At 49.4% G+C, this 17,321-nt stretch overlaps 1 protein-coding gene across 4 annotated transcripts in view; it reads right to left on the reverse strand.

Annotated features, from left to right (window-relative positions):
* Window positions 1-524: 524 nt before the first annotated feature.
* MYH10 (myosin heavy chain 10) overlaps window positions 525-17,321 on the reverse strand; it is a 93,158-nt gene continuing 76,361 nt past the window's right edge. For all 4 annotated transcript variants that reach the window (XM_057423516.1, XM_057423499.1, XM_057423507.1 and 1 more), the window contains 17 exons: window positions 14,900-15,071; window positions 13,911-14,123; window positions 13,668-13,812; window positions 12,417-12,623; window positions 11,508-11,612; window positions 10,024-10,176; window positions 9,445-9,693; window positions 8,764-8,976; window positions 7,695-7,907; window positions 6,566-6,727; window positions 5,373-5,501; window positions 4,082-4,170; window positions 3,717-3,840; window positions 3,426-3,634; window positions 2,594-2,702; window positions 1,656-1,828; window positions 525-982 (listed from right to left, as the gene is read on the reverse strand). In XM_057423516.1, coding sequence (XP_057279499.1) covers window positions 838-982; window positions 1,656-1,828; window positions 2,594-2,702; window positions 3,426-3,634; window positions 3,717-3,840; window positions 4,082-4,170; window positions 5,373-5,501; window positions 6,566-6,727; window positions 7,695-7,907; window positions 8,764-8,976; window positions 9,445-9,693; window positions 10,024-10,176; window positions 11,508-11,612; window positions 12,417-12,623; window positions 13,668-13,812; window positions 13,911-14,123; window positions 14,900-15,071 — 2,810 coding nt within the window. In that variant the 3' untranslated portion in view covers window positions 525-837. The remainder of the gene's footprint in view (window positions 983-1,655; window positions 1,829-2,593; window positions 2,703-3,425; window positions 3,635-3,716; window positions 3,841-4,081; window positions 4,171-5,372; window positions 5,502-6,565; window positions 6,728-7,694; window positions 7,908-8,763; window positions 8,977-9,444; window positions 9,694-10,023; window positions 10,177-11,507; window positions 11,613-12,416; window positions 12,624-13,667; window positions 13,813-13,910; window positions 14,124-14,899; window positions 15,072-17,321) is intronic.

The following is a 17,321-nucleotide window of genomic DNA, read 5'->3' on the forward strand; positions in this document are numbered from 1 at the left end:
AACAACAAAAGGATTCACATCCACTGGCTTGTTTGTTACCTGCAGGTGGGGGCACCCGCGGCCCCGGACCCCCGCCCTGGGCCATGAGTTAATAAATAGCGGTGCCCGCGCCGGCCCGGGGCTCTCCTGGTGTTCACATGGAGCGGTCCCATGCGGGGTGTGCGGGAGCGGGGCTGCCCCGGGGCCGTGCTGCGCCAGCGCTGCCGGAGGAGCGCGGAGAGCACCACCCGGTGCCGCTGCGGGGTAAATGTGGACACTACTCAGTCCTCCCTACGCTGCCCAAGGCCTTTTCACAGTTCCCGCGCTGATTGTGTGCGACTGATCACAACGAGGAGGAGGAAAAGAAAGATGGGGTGAGGTTTGGTCTTCAACGATCCGACAGGCTCAGCGTGCCCAAGGGCTGCCCGAGCACGGGAGGAGGGGGGATGTTGTCTGTACAAAGCATGCATCGCCGTGACACCGGGTCTGTCCCCACCACCCACCCGCCGGGAATGAAGTTTCTGTGGTGATTAAAAAACAAAGAGTTTCATCCTTCACATGATGCTTTATAAAATGGCTTTACAATGGGTATCTGGAAAAGAGATGCACTGAACAGAGACGATCCCATTTCGTTTGCTATATATAAAAAAGCAGTTGTACCTATTATCTGAAGCAGGGTACAGTATGGTGAGGCTGGAGAGCCTTAAGACATGGTTGACCTACGATACGTAACCTTGTAGTAGCATGCCGGCGTTCCGTAAGGCAGGTTGAGGGCCTCGTGGCAGCCCTGGTGCTCAGGAGAGTCCCCGTGCTCCTGCGCCCGCTGCGGGAAGGTCTCTGCATGCCCAGGGACGGGCTCTACTCGGCCGGGGCCGCCTGCGCCTCGTTCACGTCGCTGCCTTTGCTCTCTGCATCATCATCCGAGAGCTCCAGAGAGGCCCCTTCGATGTGGAGCTGCCGCCGCCCGGATCGACTCGAGGAGAAGGTGATGGGCCCCCCCCTCCTGCAAACAGGCAGCACCCGCTGAGCGCCCACGGGCTCCGCTCCGGGCCCTGAACCCTCCCCCTGGCCACGGGCCCGCACTGTGCCCCAACACGCTCCAACCCAGCCGCTTGGCTCCTATCGGCACCTCAACCGTGCAAGGCCCAAGCAGCTTCAAGTGAGCACCAAGCCCAGACCAAGCAGGGCAGAGCGGGTGCTCCCAGCGGACATCAGCCGCTCACTGTGCACTGCTCTGCCTCCTGACATGGCTTTTGTTCAGCAGCAGCATCACCACTGCCGCCTCCCATCTGTACCCGGTACAGCCCTGATCCCAAAGATGCTGAAACGCTCCCACCAAGGTGGGTCAGGACAACAGGGATGGGAACCAGCCGCTGGCGAAGCACGGCTGAGCCGCCTCCCTCCTCTGTCGTGCTGACCTAGGGCTGTATTGAGCTGTCAACGCCAGGGAACCTGCCGCCAGTGTGAGCCCCGAAGGGCTCTGGCACAGGAGGTGCCAGGAACATGCCTGTGGTCTGGCAGCTCCCTTGTTGCCATCACTGGGCTTGGGCAGCAGCTCCCAGCAGGCTCCAGTTTGCCCTGTACCGATCCCCAGCTCTGCTGCTGCTACCCCACAACCAAATGCTCCCCAGGGACACAGGGTCTGTGGGCACCCGAGGGCTTCACCAAGCACCTACCGTAGCCGGTTCTTCAGGGTGCTGACCTCCCGGCTCAGGCCCTCGTTGGCCTCTGTGGCATCGTCCAGCTCACGCTGAAGCTTACGCCGGGAAGCGTTCGCACGCGTGGCCTCTTCCTCAGCCTCCTCCAGCTGCCGCTTGAGCTGCTTCATCCTGGCATTGGCCTTCTCCATCTGAAACAAACCCACGCGCTCGGGATCAGGCTGGAATCTGCAGCCCCAAGACGGGGAGGGAACCAGCACCTGCCCTCCCAGCCCCCTGACTGGAGGTGGACAATGGGCCCCACCGCAGGCTCCTGGGCACACTGCAGAGCTGCAGGGACCAAAGAGCCCATCACACAGGGCCCACCTGGGGAGGGCTGGGATGCTGGGAACGCGTGCTCCTGTGGTTTAATGCCTGGCTGAGAGAGCTGGGCTGGGTCAGCCTGGAGAGGAGAAGGTTCCTGAAGGGGAGACCTGAGAGCAGCTCCAGTGCCTGAAGGGGCTGCAGGAAAGCTGGAGAGGGGCTTGGGACAAGGGATGTAGGGACAGGCCAAGGGGAATGGCTTTAACCTGCCAGAGGGGAGACTGAGATGAGCTCTTAGGCAGAAGCTCTTCCCTGTGAGGGTGCTGAGGCGCTGGCACAGGGTGCCCAGAGAAGCTGTGGCTGCCCCATCCCTGGCAGTGTTCAAGGGCAGGTTGGACACAGGGGCTTGGAGCAAGGTGCTCTAGTGGAAGGTGCCCCTGTCTGTGGCAGGGATTGGAATTGATGTGAGCTTTAAGGTCCCTCCCAACCCAAACCAGGCTGGGATTCCATGATCATCAAGGTGGATTCCATGATCATCAAGGTAGATTCCTCTAGAACACAAAATGCTTCTTTCTGAGCCCCTTCTGCTCCTGGGATGGGTTTATGTGCCTTTTTGGAGCACCAGACTTCAGAAGCCCAGTCCTTCCACCCACCTGCTCCTTGTACTGGTCCGCATGGCGACGCTCATCCTCCACCTGCATGAAGACTTCTTTCAGTTTCTTCTCTGTACGACGGACCAGTTTGTTCGCAGCTGCTCTCTCCCTGCAACAACCAAAAGCCAGGATTTGTCCCAGTGCTTGAGAGCCGGGGCCACCGGGACCACCAGCACTGCCCCTCCTGCAGGGCTCTCGCCTCCTCACGTAACTGATGCTCGAGTCCCCTTAACACGCCTGCCACCACCAACAGAACTGACTTAGTGAGCTGGTGCTTGGCTGGGATGCAGCTTTGACAGCATGAGCTCAGCACTGGAGCAGTGCAAGTGTGGTGTGCAGGCTGAAGAGAGGGATACAAAAGTGCTTCTTCACCATGAGATCGAACAGAGCAGCTTTAAAGTTACTGCTCACCAGCAACACAGTCCTCCCACTGAGCCAAAGGCACAAGAAGCATGGAGGTGATATAACAGCCCTTCGCCCTCTGGGACTGTCACCCCTGAGCTATCCATCTTCCTTCCTTCACCCAGAGAGAGCAGGTGGCTCAAGGGGATGTTTCAGCTTGTCTCAAGGTACTTCAGCAGCACCGTGTGGTCCCTGGGCCAAGCTCACCTGGGCCATGCAGCAGCACCAGTTACAGAGCAATCTGATTCTGACATTTGCAACCCTGGCCACTTCCCAGCTCTCCTGTTGCAGCGTGTCCCCTGAGCAGCAGGCTTGCAGGCAACCAACCCCGTGCCTGTGCTCCAGGCTCCCAGCTCAGCCCTACACAAACCCAGCCACCGAGGTTTCAGACACCCAACTGACAGGACTCGGGCAAACACCTTCCCCTTACTTGGCTTCCTGCTCGAGCTGCTCCTCGAGCTGCACGATCTTGGCTTCTAGGGTAGAAATCGTTGCCTTGAACTTGGACTTGACGGAGCCCTCCAGCTCCTGCAGCTTCGCTTTCAGCTCCTTGTTCTGCCGCTCCAGCTGCTGCCGCGCGTTCTCGCTCTTCTGGGCTGCGCTCCGCTCCCCGGCCAGCTCCGAGTTGAGCGTGTCCACCTTGCACAGGGAACCACACAGCATCACTGGGTGCTGCCCGCAGGCACCACCGGCACCCGCAGCACCGCCCGCGGGGGCTCACCTGCAGCGTGGTCTTTCGGAAGCGCTCATTGAGCAGCTCCATGTTGCTCTGCTCTTCCTCCAGCTCTTCCTCCAACTGGGCAATACGGGCCTCCAGCCGGCGCTTCTCGTCCAGCAGCACTGACCTGGAAAGGAAGCATCTGGGTCAAGACGTGTTCAGATCTGATCCAAAGCCACCGGCCACTTTGCTTCTGCTGCTTGAGGCACCGCAAACTGCATGAGCAGCTCCTGTGTCAGCAGCGCCCTTCAGAACAAGGGATCGCTGTGATGAAGGCAGGGCAGGGCAGTGCAGAACCTGCAAGCGGGCTACTGCAGCTGCTGGTGCCCCAAGCTCCTCAGACGCAGTTAATACATCTGCAGACTCACTTTCCTGAAGCACTGTTTGCAATCTCATCAGCCAGCTCATCCCTTTCTTGCTCAGCGTGGCGACGGGCCCTTTCAGAGGCAGCAAATTCCTGTGGAGGATCAGGAAAAGAGCCCTTACAGCATTAGGAATCTCAAAACTTCCCCAAACAATTTAGCTTCCGGGAGATGCTGTGAAGTGTAATATCCCTGGGGTCTTTTCATGGATAAGCAGAAGCAACAGCTGCAGGAGCAGGACACATCATCTTGATGTTTCCCCCTGTAACCGCCATGACTACACTGGGTTTACTTCTGGTCCCTGAAGTGTTCCTTCATGAAGTTAAGGACAAGTGTCTGTGCAGATCAGTAACATTCAAGCCCTAAACTGCAGAAGAAAACCACTGTCACATGTGAACAGACACCTGCAGTGTGAAGTGGGCACCAACTGAAATAAACTGTTGAGGTTCTTACAGGGCACTTGGCATGACTGAAAGCAGAGGGTAGAAATCAAAGCTTTAGCACCATAGAATCAACAGCACGGAATCTCACACTATAAACCATATCAAATGGCAGAAGCACCCAAGTGTTTGCTAGGCAGGGCAGCTAAATGCACTGCAAATGCATGACTGACGAGTCTGAACTCCACAAAAGAATGAGGTGGAGAAGCTCCAGGGTCCAGGTTATCTGTAAAGACTCCTTTATGGACTCATTTATGGATAACTTTATGAGTGACTGCTCCAGCTTTGGTCTGCAGCTACAACACGGCAAGAGAGGCTGGCTCTCACACCAGGCAATTCTGCTGATGTCTGACTCTGAGGCAGACCAAGGAGGTGACAGGAGATGGGTGGCACCTGTACAGCTTGCACATGAATTGCCAACAATGGAGCACATTAACCCTGCCCCTAAGAGAAAGGGATGAAGATGCCAGAGGGCAGTGACAAACCTGCACAGACCAAAGTGTTCCACTGAGGTTCTGGAGCTGCTGTTCAGCGTTTTCACATCTCCAGTACTCAGTTTTGGTGCTGGCACAGGGCTGTGCACCTTTCAGAGACTCCTGAACAAGTTTCAGTGAGGTCTCAAACCTCTCAAGCAATGGTCAAGCTTTCCAGCTGCCCAGGCAGAGGAATGGAGTGCAGACTATCAGAATGATGCCTACAAAGCCATGAGAAGTTCACCAATGCCCTGCGGCAGGGGGTCACCCAGTTCTCCTGCTCCTCTTCCCCTGTTCAACTCACCAGATGGCTTTTTACTTGTTTTACTCTGATCTTCACCTCATTCAAGCAAGAAACCCAAGTTTCCTGGATTTCAGTCTCACCTCTTGGAGCTGAAGTATTTCTGCTTCAAGACCTTTGAGCTTCTTTTCACTCTCTTTGGATTGTGCAAAGATCTCATCCCTGGACGCACGGGCTTCTTCCAGCTCCCGCTGATAGTCTTTCATCTGAGCCTGCAGTTTGGAAGGCAGGAAGGAAAAAGCCACATTGATTTAGGACAAGCACGAGATCTGTTGGCATCTCTGAAGTGTTCTGACCTTTTGGTTTTGCCCATGTGAGGGTGCTGAGGCGCTGGCACAGGGTGCCCAGAGAAGCTGTGGCTGCCCCATCCCTGGCAGTGTTCAAGGCCAGGTTGGACACAGGGGCTTGGAGCAAGCTGCTCTAGTGGAAGGGGTCCCTGCCTGTGGCAGGGGTTGGAGCTGGAGGAGCTTCAAGGTCCCTTCCAACACAAACCACTCTGTGATTCTATGATTTAGAGGTCAGACCTTCCTCCCAAAGTGGCCTTATTCCATTTCGATGCATTTTCAGTTCTTATTTAATAGTAAAGCTTCATTTTCTTATCTTCCCATCACTCGATTACTTGTCAGAGATATCACATTGTAAGACTTCGTCTCTTTTATCTGGTGTATGTCTTGTAGGAAAAGAACTCTAATACAGAGCTGCTCAACTGCATTTGTCACAGAACTGATGGAGACGTAAAGCTGTTGGATTGACGTAAATGATTTACTTAAATTAACTAAAACCACCCAAACTTCTTACAAGTGTTCTTGGTGCAGCAGCCACCCACCTGTGACATTCAGTGTGCAGCCCGTGAAGCACATACTCACACGTCCCCTTTGGGTACCAGCAGGTCTGACTTTAACCTACGCTCCCTCTTCAGTGAGGGCTCAGTCCAGGCCTGCCCCCAGGCAGAGGGAGGCTTTGAAGCAGGATTGCCAAAGACCCAAGGACAGGGCAGAAAGGCAATTTCAATTTGAACAATGCAGCCTAGAAAGCAGCCCCCAGCAGGACCTTGGGCCAAGTGTTGACGGTGACTGCTGGGGACAACCCTAACCCCTTCTCAGAAGTAGGGTGAGAGGAGTTTTGAGCAAGTGCTAAGTTCAGGATGGATACTCTTGACTGTCAGCACAGTCGAGTCTGAGACTCCTCTTGCCTTCAAATGTATGTGATGAGAAGCAACAGCCCTGACAGACAGCCACCAGGAGAGAAAGCAGCTCTATGGATGAGCTGTGCTCACCTGGAGCTTACGTAGCTGTTTGATTGCCTCATCCCGAGCCTTGTTTGCAGCCTCTATCTGCCCTTCCAGGTCTTTCAGATCCATCTCCATCTTCTTCTTGGCTGCCACAGCCAGAGCCCTCTGCTTGCGCTCGTCTTCCAGCTCAGCCTCCAGCTCCCGTACCTGTGACACAGAGGCATGGAACAGGTTCAGTGGAGCAAACACAGACCCCCAGCAAAGTGGTTGGTGACTCCAAAAAGCCTTGGAAGAGCAGAACTGCCGTTACTCCATTGGAAAAGCCACCAGAATGCAAGCTGCACGGGAGGACACTGCAGATGGCAAAACTGAAACCATAAATGGGAAGCACACATCTCTGCACTGACAAAAAAGAACCCAAAGACGGTAACTCAGCACCTGAAGCACTTCCATTTCAGCTGTTCAGCTCCATAGTGGTCAGCATCTTGCCCAGCACATCTCCCCACATTCAGGTATCACCCAAGGGCAGATCTCACTAATCCTGACTGAACCACCAAGAGGAACGTAAGAAGTGGAGTCACCTCATTTTCTCAAGAGAATTAAAAAATCATTCCTTTAGAGATACTGGGTGTTTTCGCCTCAAAACTTAATGTCAATTTAGCACCAGCTTCTCTTGCAAGCATGAAATACTTTAATATATTTCTTAAGTCTCTCCTCATCTACTTTGTGTTACTGGAATTCTCAAGTCTGGCAAATCTGGAATGAACCATTGCCACAATTTGCATTTAGGAAACTGTTCACTTCACCAGAGCCAGTCAGCCCACCTTGGCATCCATGGATTTGTTCCTGCAGATTAAATAGGATGAGCTGAAAGTCCACATAACGTACCCCTGTCCTTGAAATACAGCCACAAAGCAGTAACCCAACCTCTGCTTGCATGTTGGGTGGTTTTGGAGGCCCATTGGTGTCAGTCTAACACCAGCACTGAGAGTGGCCACTGCTCAACAAGACCTGTTCTGGTGTTTGTGAAGACCAATGCCTGGGATTTCTATAGAACAGGATCTTTAAGCAAAGAGGTTTATTTTTCTGGTAGCAAGCTATCACTGAAGCCACAGAGCTTTGACAAAAGATCCTCACACCCTTCTTAATGTGAACTACAGTAAAACAGTCATACCTGTTTGACCAGCATCCTCTTTTTCTCTTCATTCTGTTCATCTCTGGCTTGCAGATCTCTCTCAAACTGAGCTTTCATAGCTTGCATGTTCACCTCCAAACGAAGCTTAGCATCTTCTGTGGCCTGCAGTTCGTCTTCCAGTTCCTCAAGTTGAGTCCTCATCTCTTCAACCTGTTGCTCTAGAGTTCTTTTTGACTTCTCCAGTTCATGGACCTAAGCCACAAACATGAATCAGACCCTCTCCTTCAGGTATCACAACATCAGCAGTTACTAACAGCAAAACAAGGCACTGTAGGAACTCAGTACACTGCATTCTTGTGATGCTCTGAACTGGACAATGAATGAGAAGAGGCACAGCAGCATCTCTAAGTCTGTACTAGAGAACCTAAACATCTGTGCACATGACTGCAGATTTCTTGTTCAGCCTGGAGAAGAGAAGGCTCTGGGGAGATCAGAGCAACTTCCAATAACCTGTGAGGGGCAACAAGAAAGGGCCTGTAGGGACAGGCCAAGGGGAATGGCTTTAACCTGCCAGAGGGGAGACTGAGCTGAGCTCTTAGGCAGAAGCTCTTCCCTGTGAGGGTGCTGAGGCACTGGCACAGGGTGCCCAGAGAAGCTGTGGCTGCCCCATCCCTGGCAGTGTTCAAGGCCAGGCTGGACACAGGGGCTTGGAGCAAGCTGCTCTAGTGGAAGGTGTCCCTGCCTGTGGCAGGGGTTGGAGGTGGAGGAGCTTTAAGGTCCCTTCAACCCAAACCAGTCTGGAACTGGAGTGATGAGCTGTGCAATGTCACACAGGAAAAGCAGCAGTAAACCAAGCTCTCAACTACAGCAGGTGCCACCAGTCATTCTGAGCCCCACGGGCTCACCATCTCCCTACATCTTTTGAGGAGGCCTGATGTTACTGAAGACCAGCTCCTCACTCTGCCCATTAATGTCTCCAGAATTTGGGGTTATGAACCAGCTTCAACAAGTTCAGTTTGAGTGTCACATATACTTCTCCAGGCAGGGAGGCTCCCTGTGTTACTCCCTATGTGGGATATAACAAAATTGAGTGAGGAAACGTACTTACATTTTTGCCCACATCATCTTTAGAGCTCATTAGATCTTCCATATCTGTGCGTAACTGTTTGTTCTGTCTTTCAAATTCCTCCTTAGCTTCCAGGGCTTCTTCCAAAGCCCGAGCCAGAGACAGTGCTTTGGTTTCCTTCTCCCTAGCTTCTGCTTCAGCACGATCTCTTTCCTCTGCGTATCTGGCAGAAATGTTCTTTTCTTCGGCTAGCATCTGAACAGAAGAAACAATTCATCCATCTCATACATTCTATAACCAGCAGCTTCCTGCCTGAGGTGTTTTAGTCAATGAAGGGATCAAAGTGCTAGTGAGAAAACAGCCACCGCTACTCTGGGATGAGGTGGGGAAAGCAAGCTACAAACCAAGATTAAATCATTTTAATCTTCCAGTCTTCACATCCTTTCTTACGTTATTTGACTGACTGCAAATAATACTCTAAGGTTTTGTTCCAATATCATTTTCTTTTTGTTATCAATCACTTGCTCTAACAAGACTCAAAGCTGGCATTCAGCTCACTGAAGTTGTGACAGGGGACTTTTAACAAAGCCAAGCTGCTCACAGAAGTTCTGTCACTGACCACGCCACCAGACCCTGCTGTACACAAGGCCCATCTATGCAGTAACAATGTGAAGATGCCATTTTAAAAGCACACAAAGCAAGAAGATGATGGAACTCGAGTACCTGATCAAACTTCTTCTGCTTTTTCTCCAAGTTAGAAACGATCTGGCGCTGATGATCCAGATCCACCATCAAGTCATCCAGCTCCTGCTGCAGGCGATTCTTCGTCTTTTCCAGTTTGTCATAAGCCATTGCCTTCTCCTCTAGGCGCTGGCTCAAGGACTCCATGTCCTTCAGTAATTTCTTCTTATTTTCCTCCAAGCCTTCAATGGTTCCCAAATCATCATCTACCTTTTTCTTAGCATCAGCCAACTGCAATTTAATAAAGGAAAATAAAGTTCGTTAGAGCATCATGAGAAGGGAAGAAAAGCAGTAAGTCCAAAATGCAAAACCAGAAGCAGATGTTACTGCTACAGCAACACAAAACCTGTGAGCAAGCAGGATGCTAAGTAGGGGAGAGTCCTGCCCCCTGCACTCAGCTGCACTGCTCATTAGTGCAATAGAGAAAGACCACAGGACATTTTAGTCTGAAATCTGGTCTAACACATGTGCAAATGACATCCTCTCACAAGGTTTGGGACCTGATTCCTCTCACCAGAAATGTGTGGGCCTTAGGGAAGTCCTGCTTTTTACGGCAGTTACCTGCAACTGCAAGGCGAGCATCTGCTTCTCCAAGTTCTTTCTGGCCTCCTCCTCCTCTTCCTGCTGCTCCTGCAGGTTGTTCTTCTCCTCTTCCAGCTGCCTAATCCTACTGCTCAGGTTGAGCTTCTGGCGGGTTTCTTCCTGAAGCACCTCCTGTTACACAAAGAGGCACGTTCCCAGGTCAGTCTGGTTCACAGCGAGTGAACTGCAGCGTTGGCTGAGCCCTCCATTACTCCCCATGAAGCATCAGGTTTGATTATTACTCTCATAGCATTTTTGTACACGGACATGCTTAGAAGGATGTCTGTAATTTGGGTTTGCACTGATCATTTAATTTGGGCATACCTACGCCTTTACAAAGCACATTTCTGAGCAGGGAATCCACGCTACTGTCTAGAATTCAGTGGATGATACTCTTCCATCTTTAAAGCAACGAGCACAGAAGTCACCTTCAAAATTTATTTCTCTTCTTTCAGACAGGCATATAAAGCACCTATTTGAAAACACCTTGGGAGAACTGGGATGTCCTGCAAGAGGGGCTTTGGACAGGCCAAGGGGAATGGCTTTAACCTGCCCGAGGGGAGACTGAGATGAGCTCTTAGGCAGAAGCTCTTCCCTGTGAGGGTGCTGAGGCACTGGCACAGGGTGCCCAGAGAAGCTGTGGCTGCCCCATCCCTGGCAGTGCTCAAGGGCAGGTTGGACACAGGGGCTTGGAGCAAGCTGCTCTAGTGGAAGGTGTCCCTGCCCGTGGCAGGGGTTGGAGCTGGAGGAGCTTTAAGGTCCCTTCAACCCAAACCAACCTGTGAACACATAGCAGCAAATCCCGCAATGACATTCTGCTTCCAGCTTTGCTGCATTGCTTAAATCTAAAGGTCAGTTTAAAGATAGCTCTAATCTGACAGCGGAAACTTCTGTCATAAGGGAAACTCATGAAAGGTGTAACCACCACCCCCTCTCCTCCATCCTCCAACCACCACAGACCTCCCCAGTTGTCATGAACGTTATTCAGGTATTTACCATTAGCATTTTTATACAGGGGAAAAAAGGAGTATATTTAACTGATGGACACATGCATAAAGCTGCATTATTTAGCTCAAACCCAAAACCTGGCAGTTTGAACTTAAGCCGTAAGAACTACAGCTGCCAGTAAAAGACAGGGCATTGTCCCTTATGCTTTTTGTATACCCCAAGGCTCTTATTAATATTGTACTTGGAAAGAGGCTTTTGACTTAATTCTTCTTTCCCAGAGAAACTGAAAGGCTAGCGCCTATCAAACAGTGGATCTTAGGTAGCGAAAAACAGGCTCCACAGGTAGCTGAGCAATCATCATACACCACATTTCACTAGACTTCAGTAGGAAATACAACTTCTACCCAAGGGACTTTCCAAACCATGAATGAAAATCTGTATTTTCTGTTGTGCAGTTCACATTTCAAAGAGGAACAAAGCTTCAGTGCAAAGCTGAAGCTTTACTGCACACACACCTGTGTATCCTGAAGCTGCGATTCCAAACTAGCCGCATCCTTGGCAAACTTAATGCCTTTCTTCTCAGCTTCCTCCAGGAGGCTTGAGACATTATCCAACTCGTTCTGCAAAGCAAGCAGCCTGAAGGTTAGCAGCATGCAGCTGACCCAGGGCACAGCCCAGTCCCACTGGGAGCTGGAACTGCAGAACACAAAACCTCAGCGAATTCCAGGTACAGGAAGACAACAACAGATCCCCACAGACACACACAACAATCTAAAAATACTTAAGTTTGGCTGGAAGCTTCAGGCTGGATGTCAGTCCTGAACCTCAGTGGTATAACATAACAAGAGTCAAGCATGCTGTGCAGCAGAGCACATCATTCCAATATCTGCATTCATACCTAAATGCTATTTTTAATTACAAGACCATACATTTTATGGGAGCATTGATTCAGGGATTATCAGTGCGGCAGCTGGGTTTAAAGCATCAAAGCAAGAGAAAATGGTACAGCCAGGAGCCAACTCCTACTGTTTTAGTCTATGCTACTTTTACAGTGAGACTACCCGAAAGCTTCCTCCAAAGAGAATCTGGGCCATTCCCTTTTTTGAAGTACTTCAGCTTGATTTATCTAAAGCACCCACTGCTGCCATTTAAAATGGGTTCAAACTGAAACAGGGGAGATGCAGGTTAGATATACGGCAGAAGCTCTTCCCTGTGAGGGTGCTGAGGCGCTGGCACAGGGTGCCCAGAGAAGCTGTGGCTGCCCCATCCCTGGCAGTGTTCAAGGCCAGGTTGGACACAGGGGCTTGGAGCAAGCTGCTCTAGTGGAAGGTGTCCCTGCCTGTGGCAGGGGTTGGAGCTGGATGATGTTAATGTCCTCTCCAACCCAAACCATTCTGTGATTCTCTGATTCCATCCCACCTTACCTGCAGCTTGTTAGCTTTCTCCGCCAGCTCAACCCTCAGTCTTTCGCCTTCAGTGACCTTAGCAGTCAGCTCTTGGACCTGAGCATCAAGCTTCTTCCTCTTATGTTCAGACTCTGCCTTGACCTGCTGCAGCACCTTCACTTCACAGGCCAACTCCTTGTTGTCAGACTCTAGGCCTTGCTTGTTTTTTTCAAGATTTGCTTTGAACTGGGAAAAACAAAAGAAAGGAAATTCAACACTTTCACACAGCAATAGTTTTCTGCTGAACAATACTCAGCCTAACAAATCAGAGCAAGTTCAAAGCTAAACCAAGTGCTCAGCAAGCTGTAAGCAGGGAGTGTTAAAATGCTGCTATGCAACATTGTGTGTTAGCCAAAGACTAAGTTAATGCAAGTTATTCCACTCTAGTATCACAGGTAATGGTGAGGAGCAAAAGATACTTCTATGAATTCCACAAGAACTGGGATGTCAGTGCTGTAAAATGACTGGTTTGGGTAGTGCTGTAAGTAGGAAGGAATGTGCCCATTAACAGATCAGCATGGCTCATCTCACACAAATAAAAGGCAAGATATCAACTGCAGCTGCCCTGATTTTAGCAGGCAGAGCAGCCTGGAAGTGCAAACAAAGCACTTTCCCCACTGCACTGACATTTGTCAAAACCCTTTTTAGAAAAGAAGTAATAAATGGCACAAGGCATGATTAAGCGCCACTCTTACCACAGAACTGACACCAGCACAGGGCCTCTGCTTCAGATTGCAGGCTAACTTTCCAGCTTTTTATGCTCTTACTGAAAATACTTAATGAATAAGGAGCAGAAGACATGCACAAGATCTTCAAGTGAATACACCATGATTTCCACCAGCTTTAATTACTGTTTCTCCCTTAGTTTAAAATACTAAGGAAGCTTGTGAGGTATTCCCTATATTCCCATTACTATAGCATACGAAGTGTGCAGAGAACTGCTTTTCACCAGCAGATCTCCACAAATAATGCTGGAGAATTCCTAGATAAGTGCTACATGATTTATCTCCACACATTCTATGAACACTTCAGCCAGATGCCGAGTCTGCCAAATAGCTGCAGTATATTCAAACCAGTGTGATGTATTTGATTCAATTGCAATTGTTATGCCTGTAGTAGAGAAGACAACGTAGCTCTGCAGATCTCAGCAGAGGGGACCACAACACTGATGGTATTAATAAGAAGTCCAGAGGCAGAAAAGTGTATTTCTACCATTCATATTCTTCTCACCCTTTTGGCCTGCTCAAGTTGCTCAGAGAGCTCTTCCAGGGCAGTAGCGTGCCTCTGCCTGATTTCCTGGATCTGTGCTTCATGGTTTTTGGTTTCCTCTTCAATTGCTTTCTTGAGTTCAGCCACCTCCTGCTCGCGCTTTGTCCTACAGGAAGAATCACAGGTTATCAAAGTCAGCATTTCAGTGTTTTATGAATTTAGGGTGAATTTTAATGGTGCCTTTTTACACAGACGTGGTCCTACCTCAGTTCCTGCTGGGCTGCAGTGGTATCCAGTGTATCTTCCAGTTCAGTTTTTAAAGCCTCCAGCTCTTCACTTAAATCTCTTTTCTGCTTTTCCGCCTTGTTGCGTGATGCCTTCTCTGACTCCAGATCCTCCTGCAGCTCTGCGATCTGCGCCTGCAGCTCCCTTATCACCTTCAGTGCATTGTTTTTCTGAACTGCTTCTTCATCCCCTCTGTTGAGCAGGGGCACAACAGTCAGCATCGCATAGCTTCAAATCTGTTCTCGGAACAGTCTGACATTATGTAAGCTACGTACAGAAATGATACCTTAACTTTTCCATTAGAATAAAACAGACCTTCTAAAACTCCATAAGTAGAAAACCACTTCTGTTATTGTCAAGATCCCAACAAGCAAAGTGCTCCAAAATACAAAAGGCATTGAGCTTCTATCCTAACATGGGACTGCAAGGCTGCCACACCGATCTTCAGAGCATCACAGAGTGGTTTAGGCTGGAAGGGACCTTAAAGCTCACCCAGCTCCAGCCCCCTGCCACAGACAGGGACACCTTCCACTAGAGCAGCTTGCTCCAAGCCCCATCTAACCTTGATCACCTTGATGCTGACAGACTTGGCAGGCATTATCTTGATAGTGTCTATCCCACCCAATCACTGAACACACTCTACTAAGAAGGTTCATTGAGAATTCCATATTTTCCCCTCCTAAGGCTGAACCTCTGGAGACCAGGAACAGCTTCCAGAATGCAAACACTATCATACCCTGGTGAAACTTCACTTTTTGGCAGCTTGTCAGCCCAAGGATGCCAATAAAACATTGAATTGGGTTTTTTTTACCATGTCTACACACAGCACAGGTGTCTAGAGATGCTAAACATGAACTGGCTCCTGCTTTAACATGCCCAGTTCTGGATGTCTGTATTAACTGGAACTCTGTCTGGGAAGGCAGGTTTCTATTGCACTTCTGCAGCCCTAAGCACCGTCGCGCTCTGACCTCGCAAGAGCAGCCTGCAGCTCTTCCTCTTTCTTGGCCAGCTGGATCTTCAGCTCTTCAATCTGGGCTTGCAGCTCAGCTATTTGGTCCTGTAGGTCTGTCGTTTCACCATCAAGTTTTCTTTTAGCTTTTTCTAACTCCTGACGGGTCTTCTCCTCCTTTTTTAAGCGCTCTAAGGAAACACAGAACGATGGTTAGATGGCATTTTTAATCTTGTCATCCTCAGAAGGTTTGGGGACACGGCCATGGGCTGGCAGGAAGGGTGGGAAGTTTCATTTCTACTGTGTCAATTCCTTCTGCAGGCTGCAGCTGGAAGGCTGATGAAACATGAAATAGCGAAGTAGAACCGCATGGTTTAGACAGAAAGTCAGTGACTGGAGAAACAAGTTTGAAATAAGGGAATCAAACATAACCTCAACCTGATAGAAAATAAGGAGTGGGATCTAACAGACAGTTTGAGCTGCTAGGCCAGAGAATCACAGACATCACTGTTCAAAAATGAAGACCAGCTACAGACTGGAAAAAGTGATGGCTTGCACAGCTTTGGAAGGGCAAGGCCAGACTCCAACAGGCCTACTGGAAAACACTATAGCTGAAAGAAAACTTGGATAAACCCTTTTTGCAAGTATCTGTGCCACTAACACACATCCCATCAACGCTTAAGCAAGACTTTACAACCCCGACAGCCTCCAGTAACGTACTTGTGCAGCTGAGATACTCCTGCCCTGAGGTATTGCTTTGTGAAAACCATCCTGTTATCAGGGCCACAGCAAGAAGACACATCCGGCTGCTCTGCCTGCTGTTGACTTGAGGCAGCTCCTGGCTGCACAGTTTACAGCCAGCTAATGACCAGGTATGGAACGTAGTTAAGGCACAGGGAGGTTTGCTTAGCATAGCATTAGCACAATTCTAAGTGCATTAGCATCAACCGAAGTTATTGCACTTGTTCAATACTTTGTGGGTCCTCAGTGCAGAGATTTACCCTTCTTGAACCTGCTACTGGATCAGGACATCTTCTACATAGAAAGGGAGCCATGGTCAAGAACCATCTCCTCGAGCCGCCCAGGACTAATGGGGATTTTCCAGACAATCTAAAGTAACACTGGTTTTCCCTGAACAGTTCCTCATTCAAAGAGAAAAACCAGCACTTTTCCCTCTGTTTTTCCATTATATCCCTGGGCAGTGAGAGGACAGTGTCGTCAGTCCCGATTTTGTAATTGAGAAAGTTCACAATAAATTGAATTAGATTCTTTTCTTCAAGTGTCAGTGCCTAGCAGTGCCAAGACCCTTGCAGAGACCTTAATGGCTTCTTTGAATCATGCCCAAGAGTAAATATCATTTTACTGTGCTTTACTGGCCAAGAAATTGCATGCTTTATATTTAAGCTTTAATTTCCATTTCTAAGGTCATCAGGCTTGGCATGGCACCATAACCAAACACATCTGTCAAGTATCTTCAGAGAAACACTAGCCCTGCTTTAAGCATCCACCTACTTGAGCATTATTTTCCAGTGAGTAAAGCTGAATTATGACCATTTTAAGGTCTCTGAATACGATTTATAAAGAAAAGGTACATCAATCTCCTGCTTTCCCTGTTAGTTCAATACCTTCCTACACAGATAAGATTAAAGTTTGGTATTCTTCCATAAGCACATCAGTTTTAAAATATGTAGCAGGACAGGCCATAATACAGTAAAGAAAACACCATTTCCAAATTAGGGCACAGAGAGCAACTTTGCCTTATATTTTGCAACTCTGATTTGGCACTTTAATGTTGCACAATAGCTAACTATTTACAGCCGTAAGTAATTTAAGAAAGCATCAAATCAAGAAAGGTTACATATAGGGCTGGAAATAATTGCCAGAGAAATGAAGCCTTTTTAGAAAAACAAAGCATTTAAACAAAAAGCAAATTAATTCAGGTTGGCGGATTCAGAAAATCTTGGAAGCCTAATGAGGGCCTAGGAACACTCTTCCAGAAATAGGTTGTTCTGACGTGTTATTATAGGAAAATGTAGCAACTTAGGATCATGGAATGGCTTGGGTTGGAAGGGTCCTTAGAGATCATCCAGTTCCAACCCCTGCCACGGGCAGGGACTCCCTCCATTAGAGCAGACTGCTCCAAGCCCAATCCAAACTGGACTTGAACACTGCCAGGGATGGAGCATTCACAACTTCTCTTCTCCAGGCTGAACAGCCCCAATGTTCTCAGCCTGTCTTTGTATAAGAGGTACTCCAGACCCTGATCATCCTCGTGGCCTCCTCTGGACTTGATCTGACAGCTCCGTGTCCTTCTTATGTTTGGGATACCAAGTGGGGTTCCCAAGAGAGGGATGTTTTACCATGGTACAAGGGATGCCTGCACCTACATGAACTTCTCAGTGCCTCTAAAATGAAATGGATGCTCAGAAATAAAAACCTAA

The sequence above is a fragment of the Pezoporus wallicus genome, unplaced genomic scaffold (genome assembly GCF_028554395.1).
Source record: "Pezoporus wallicus isolate ANWC-B61680 ecotype Strahan unplaced genomic scaffold, APGP_CSIRO_Pwel_v1 contig_8723, whole genome shotgun sequence".
Lineage (NCBI taxonomy): Eukaryota > Metazoa > Chordata > Aves > Psittaciformes > Psittacidae > Pezoporus > Pezoporus wallicus.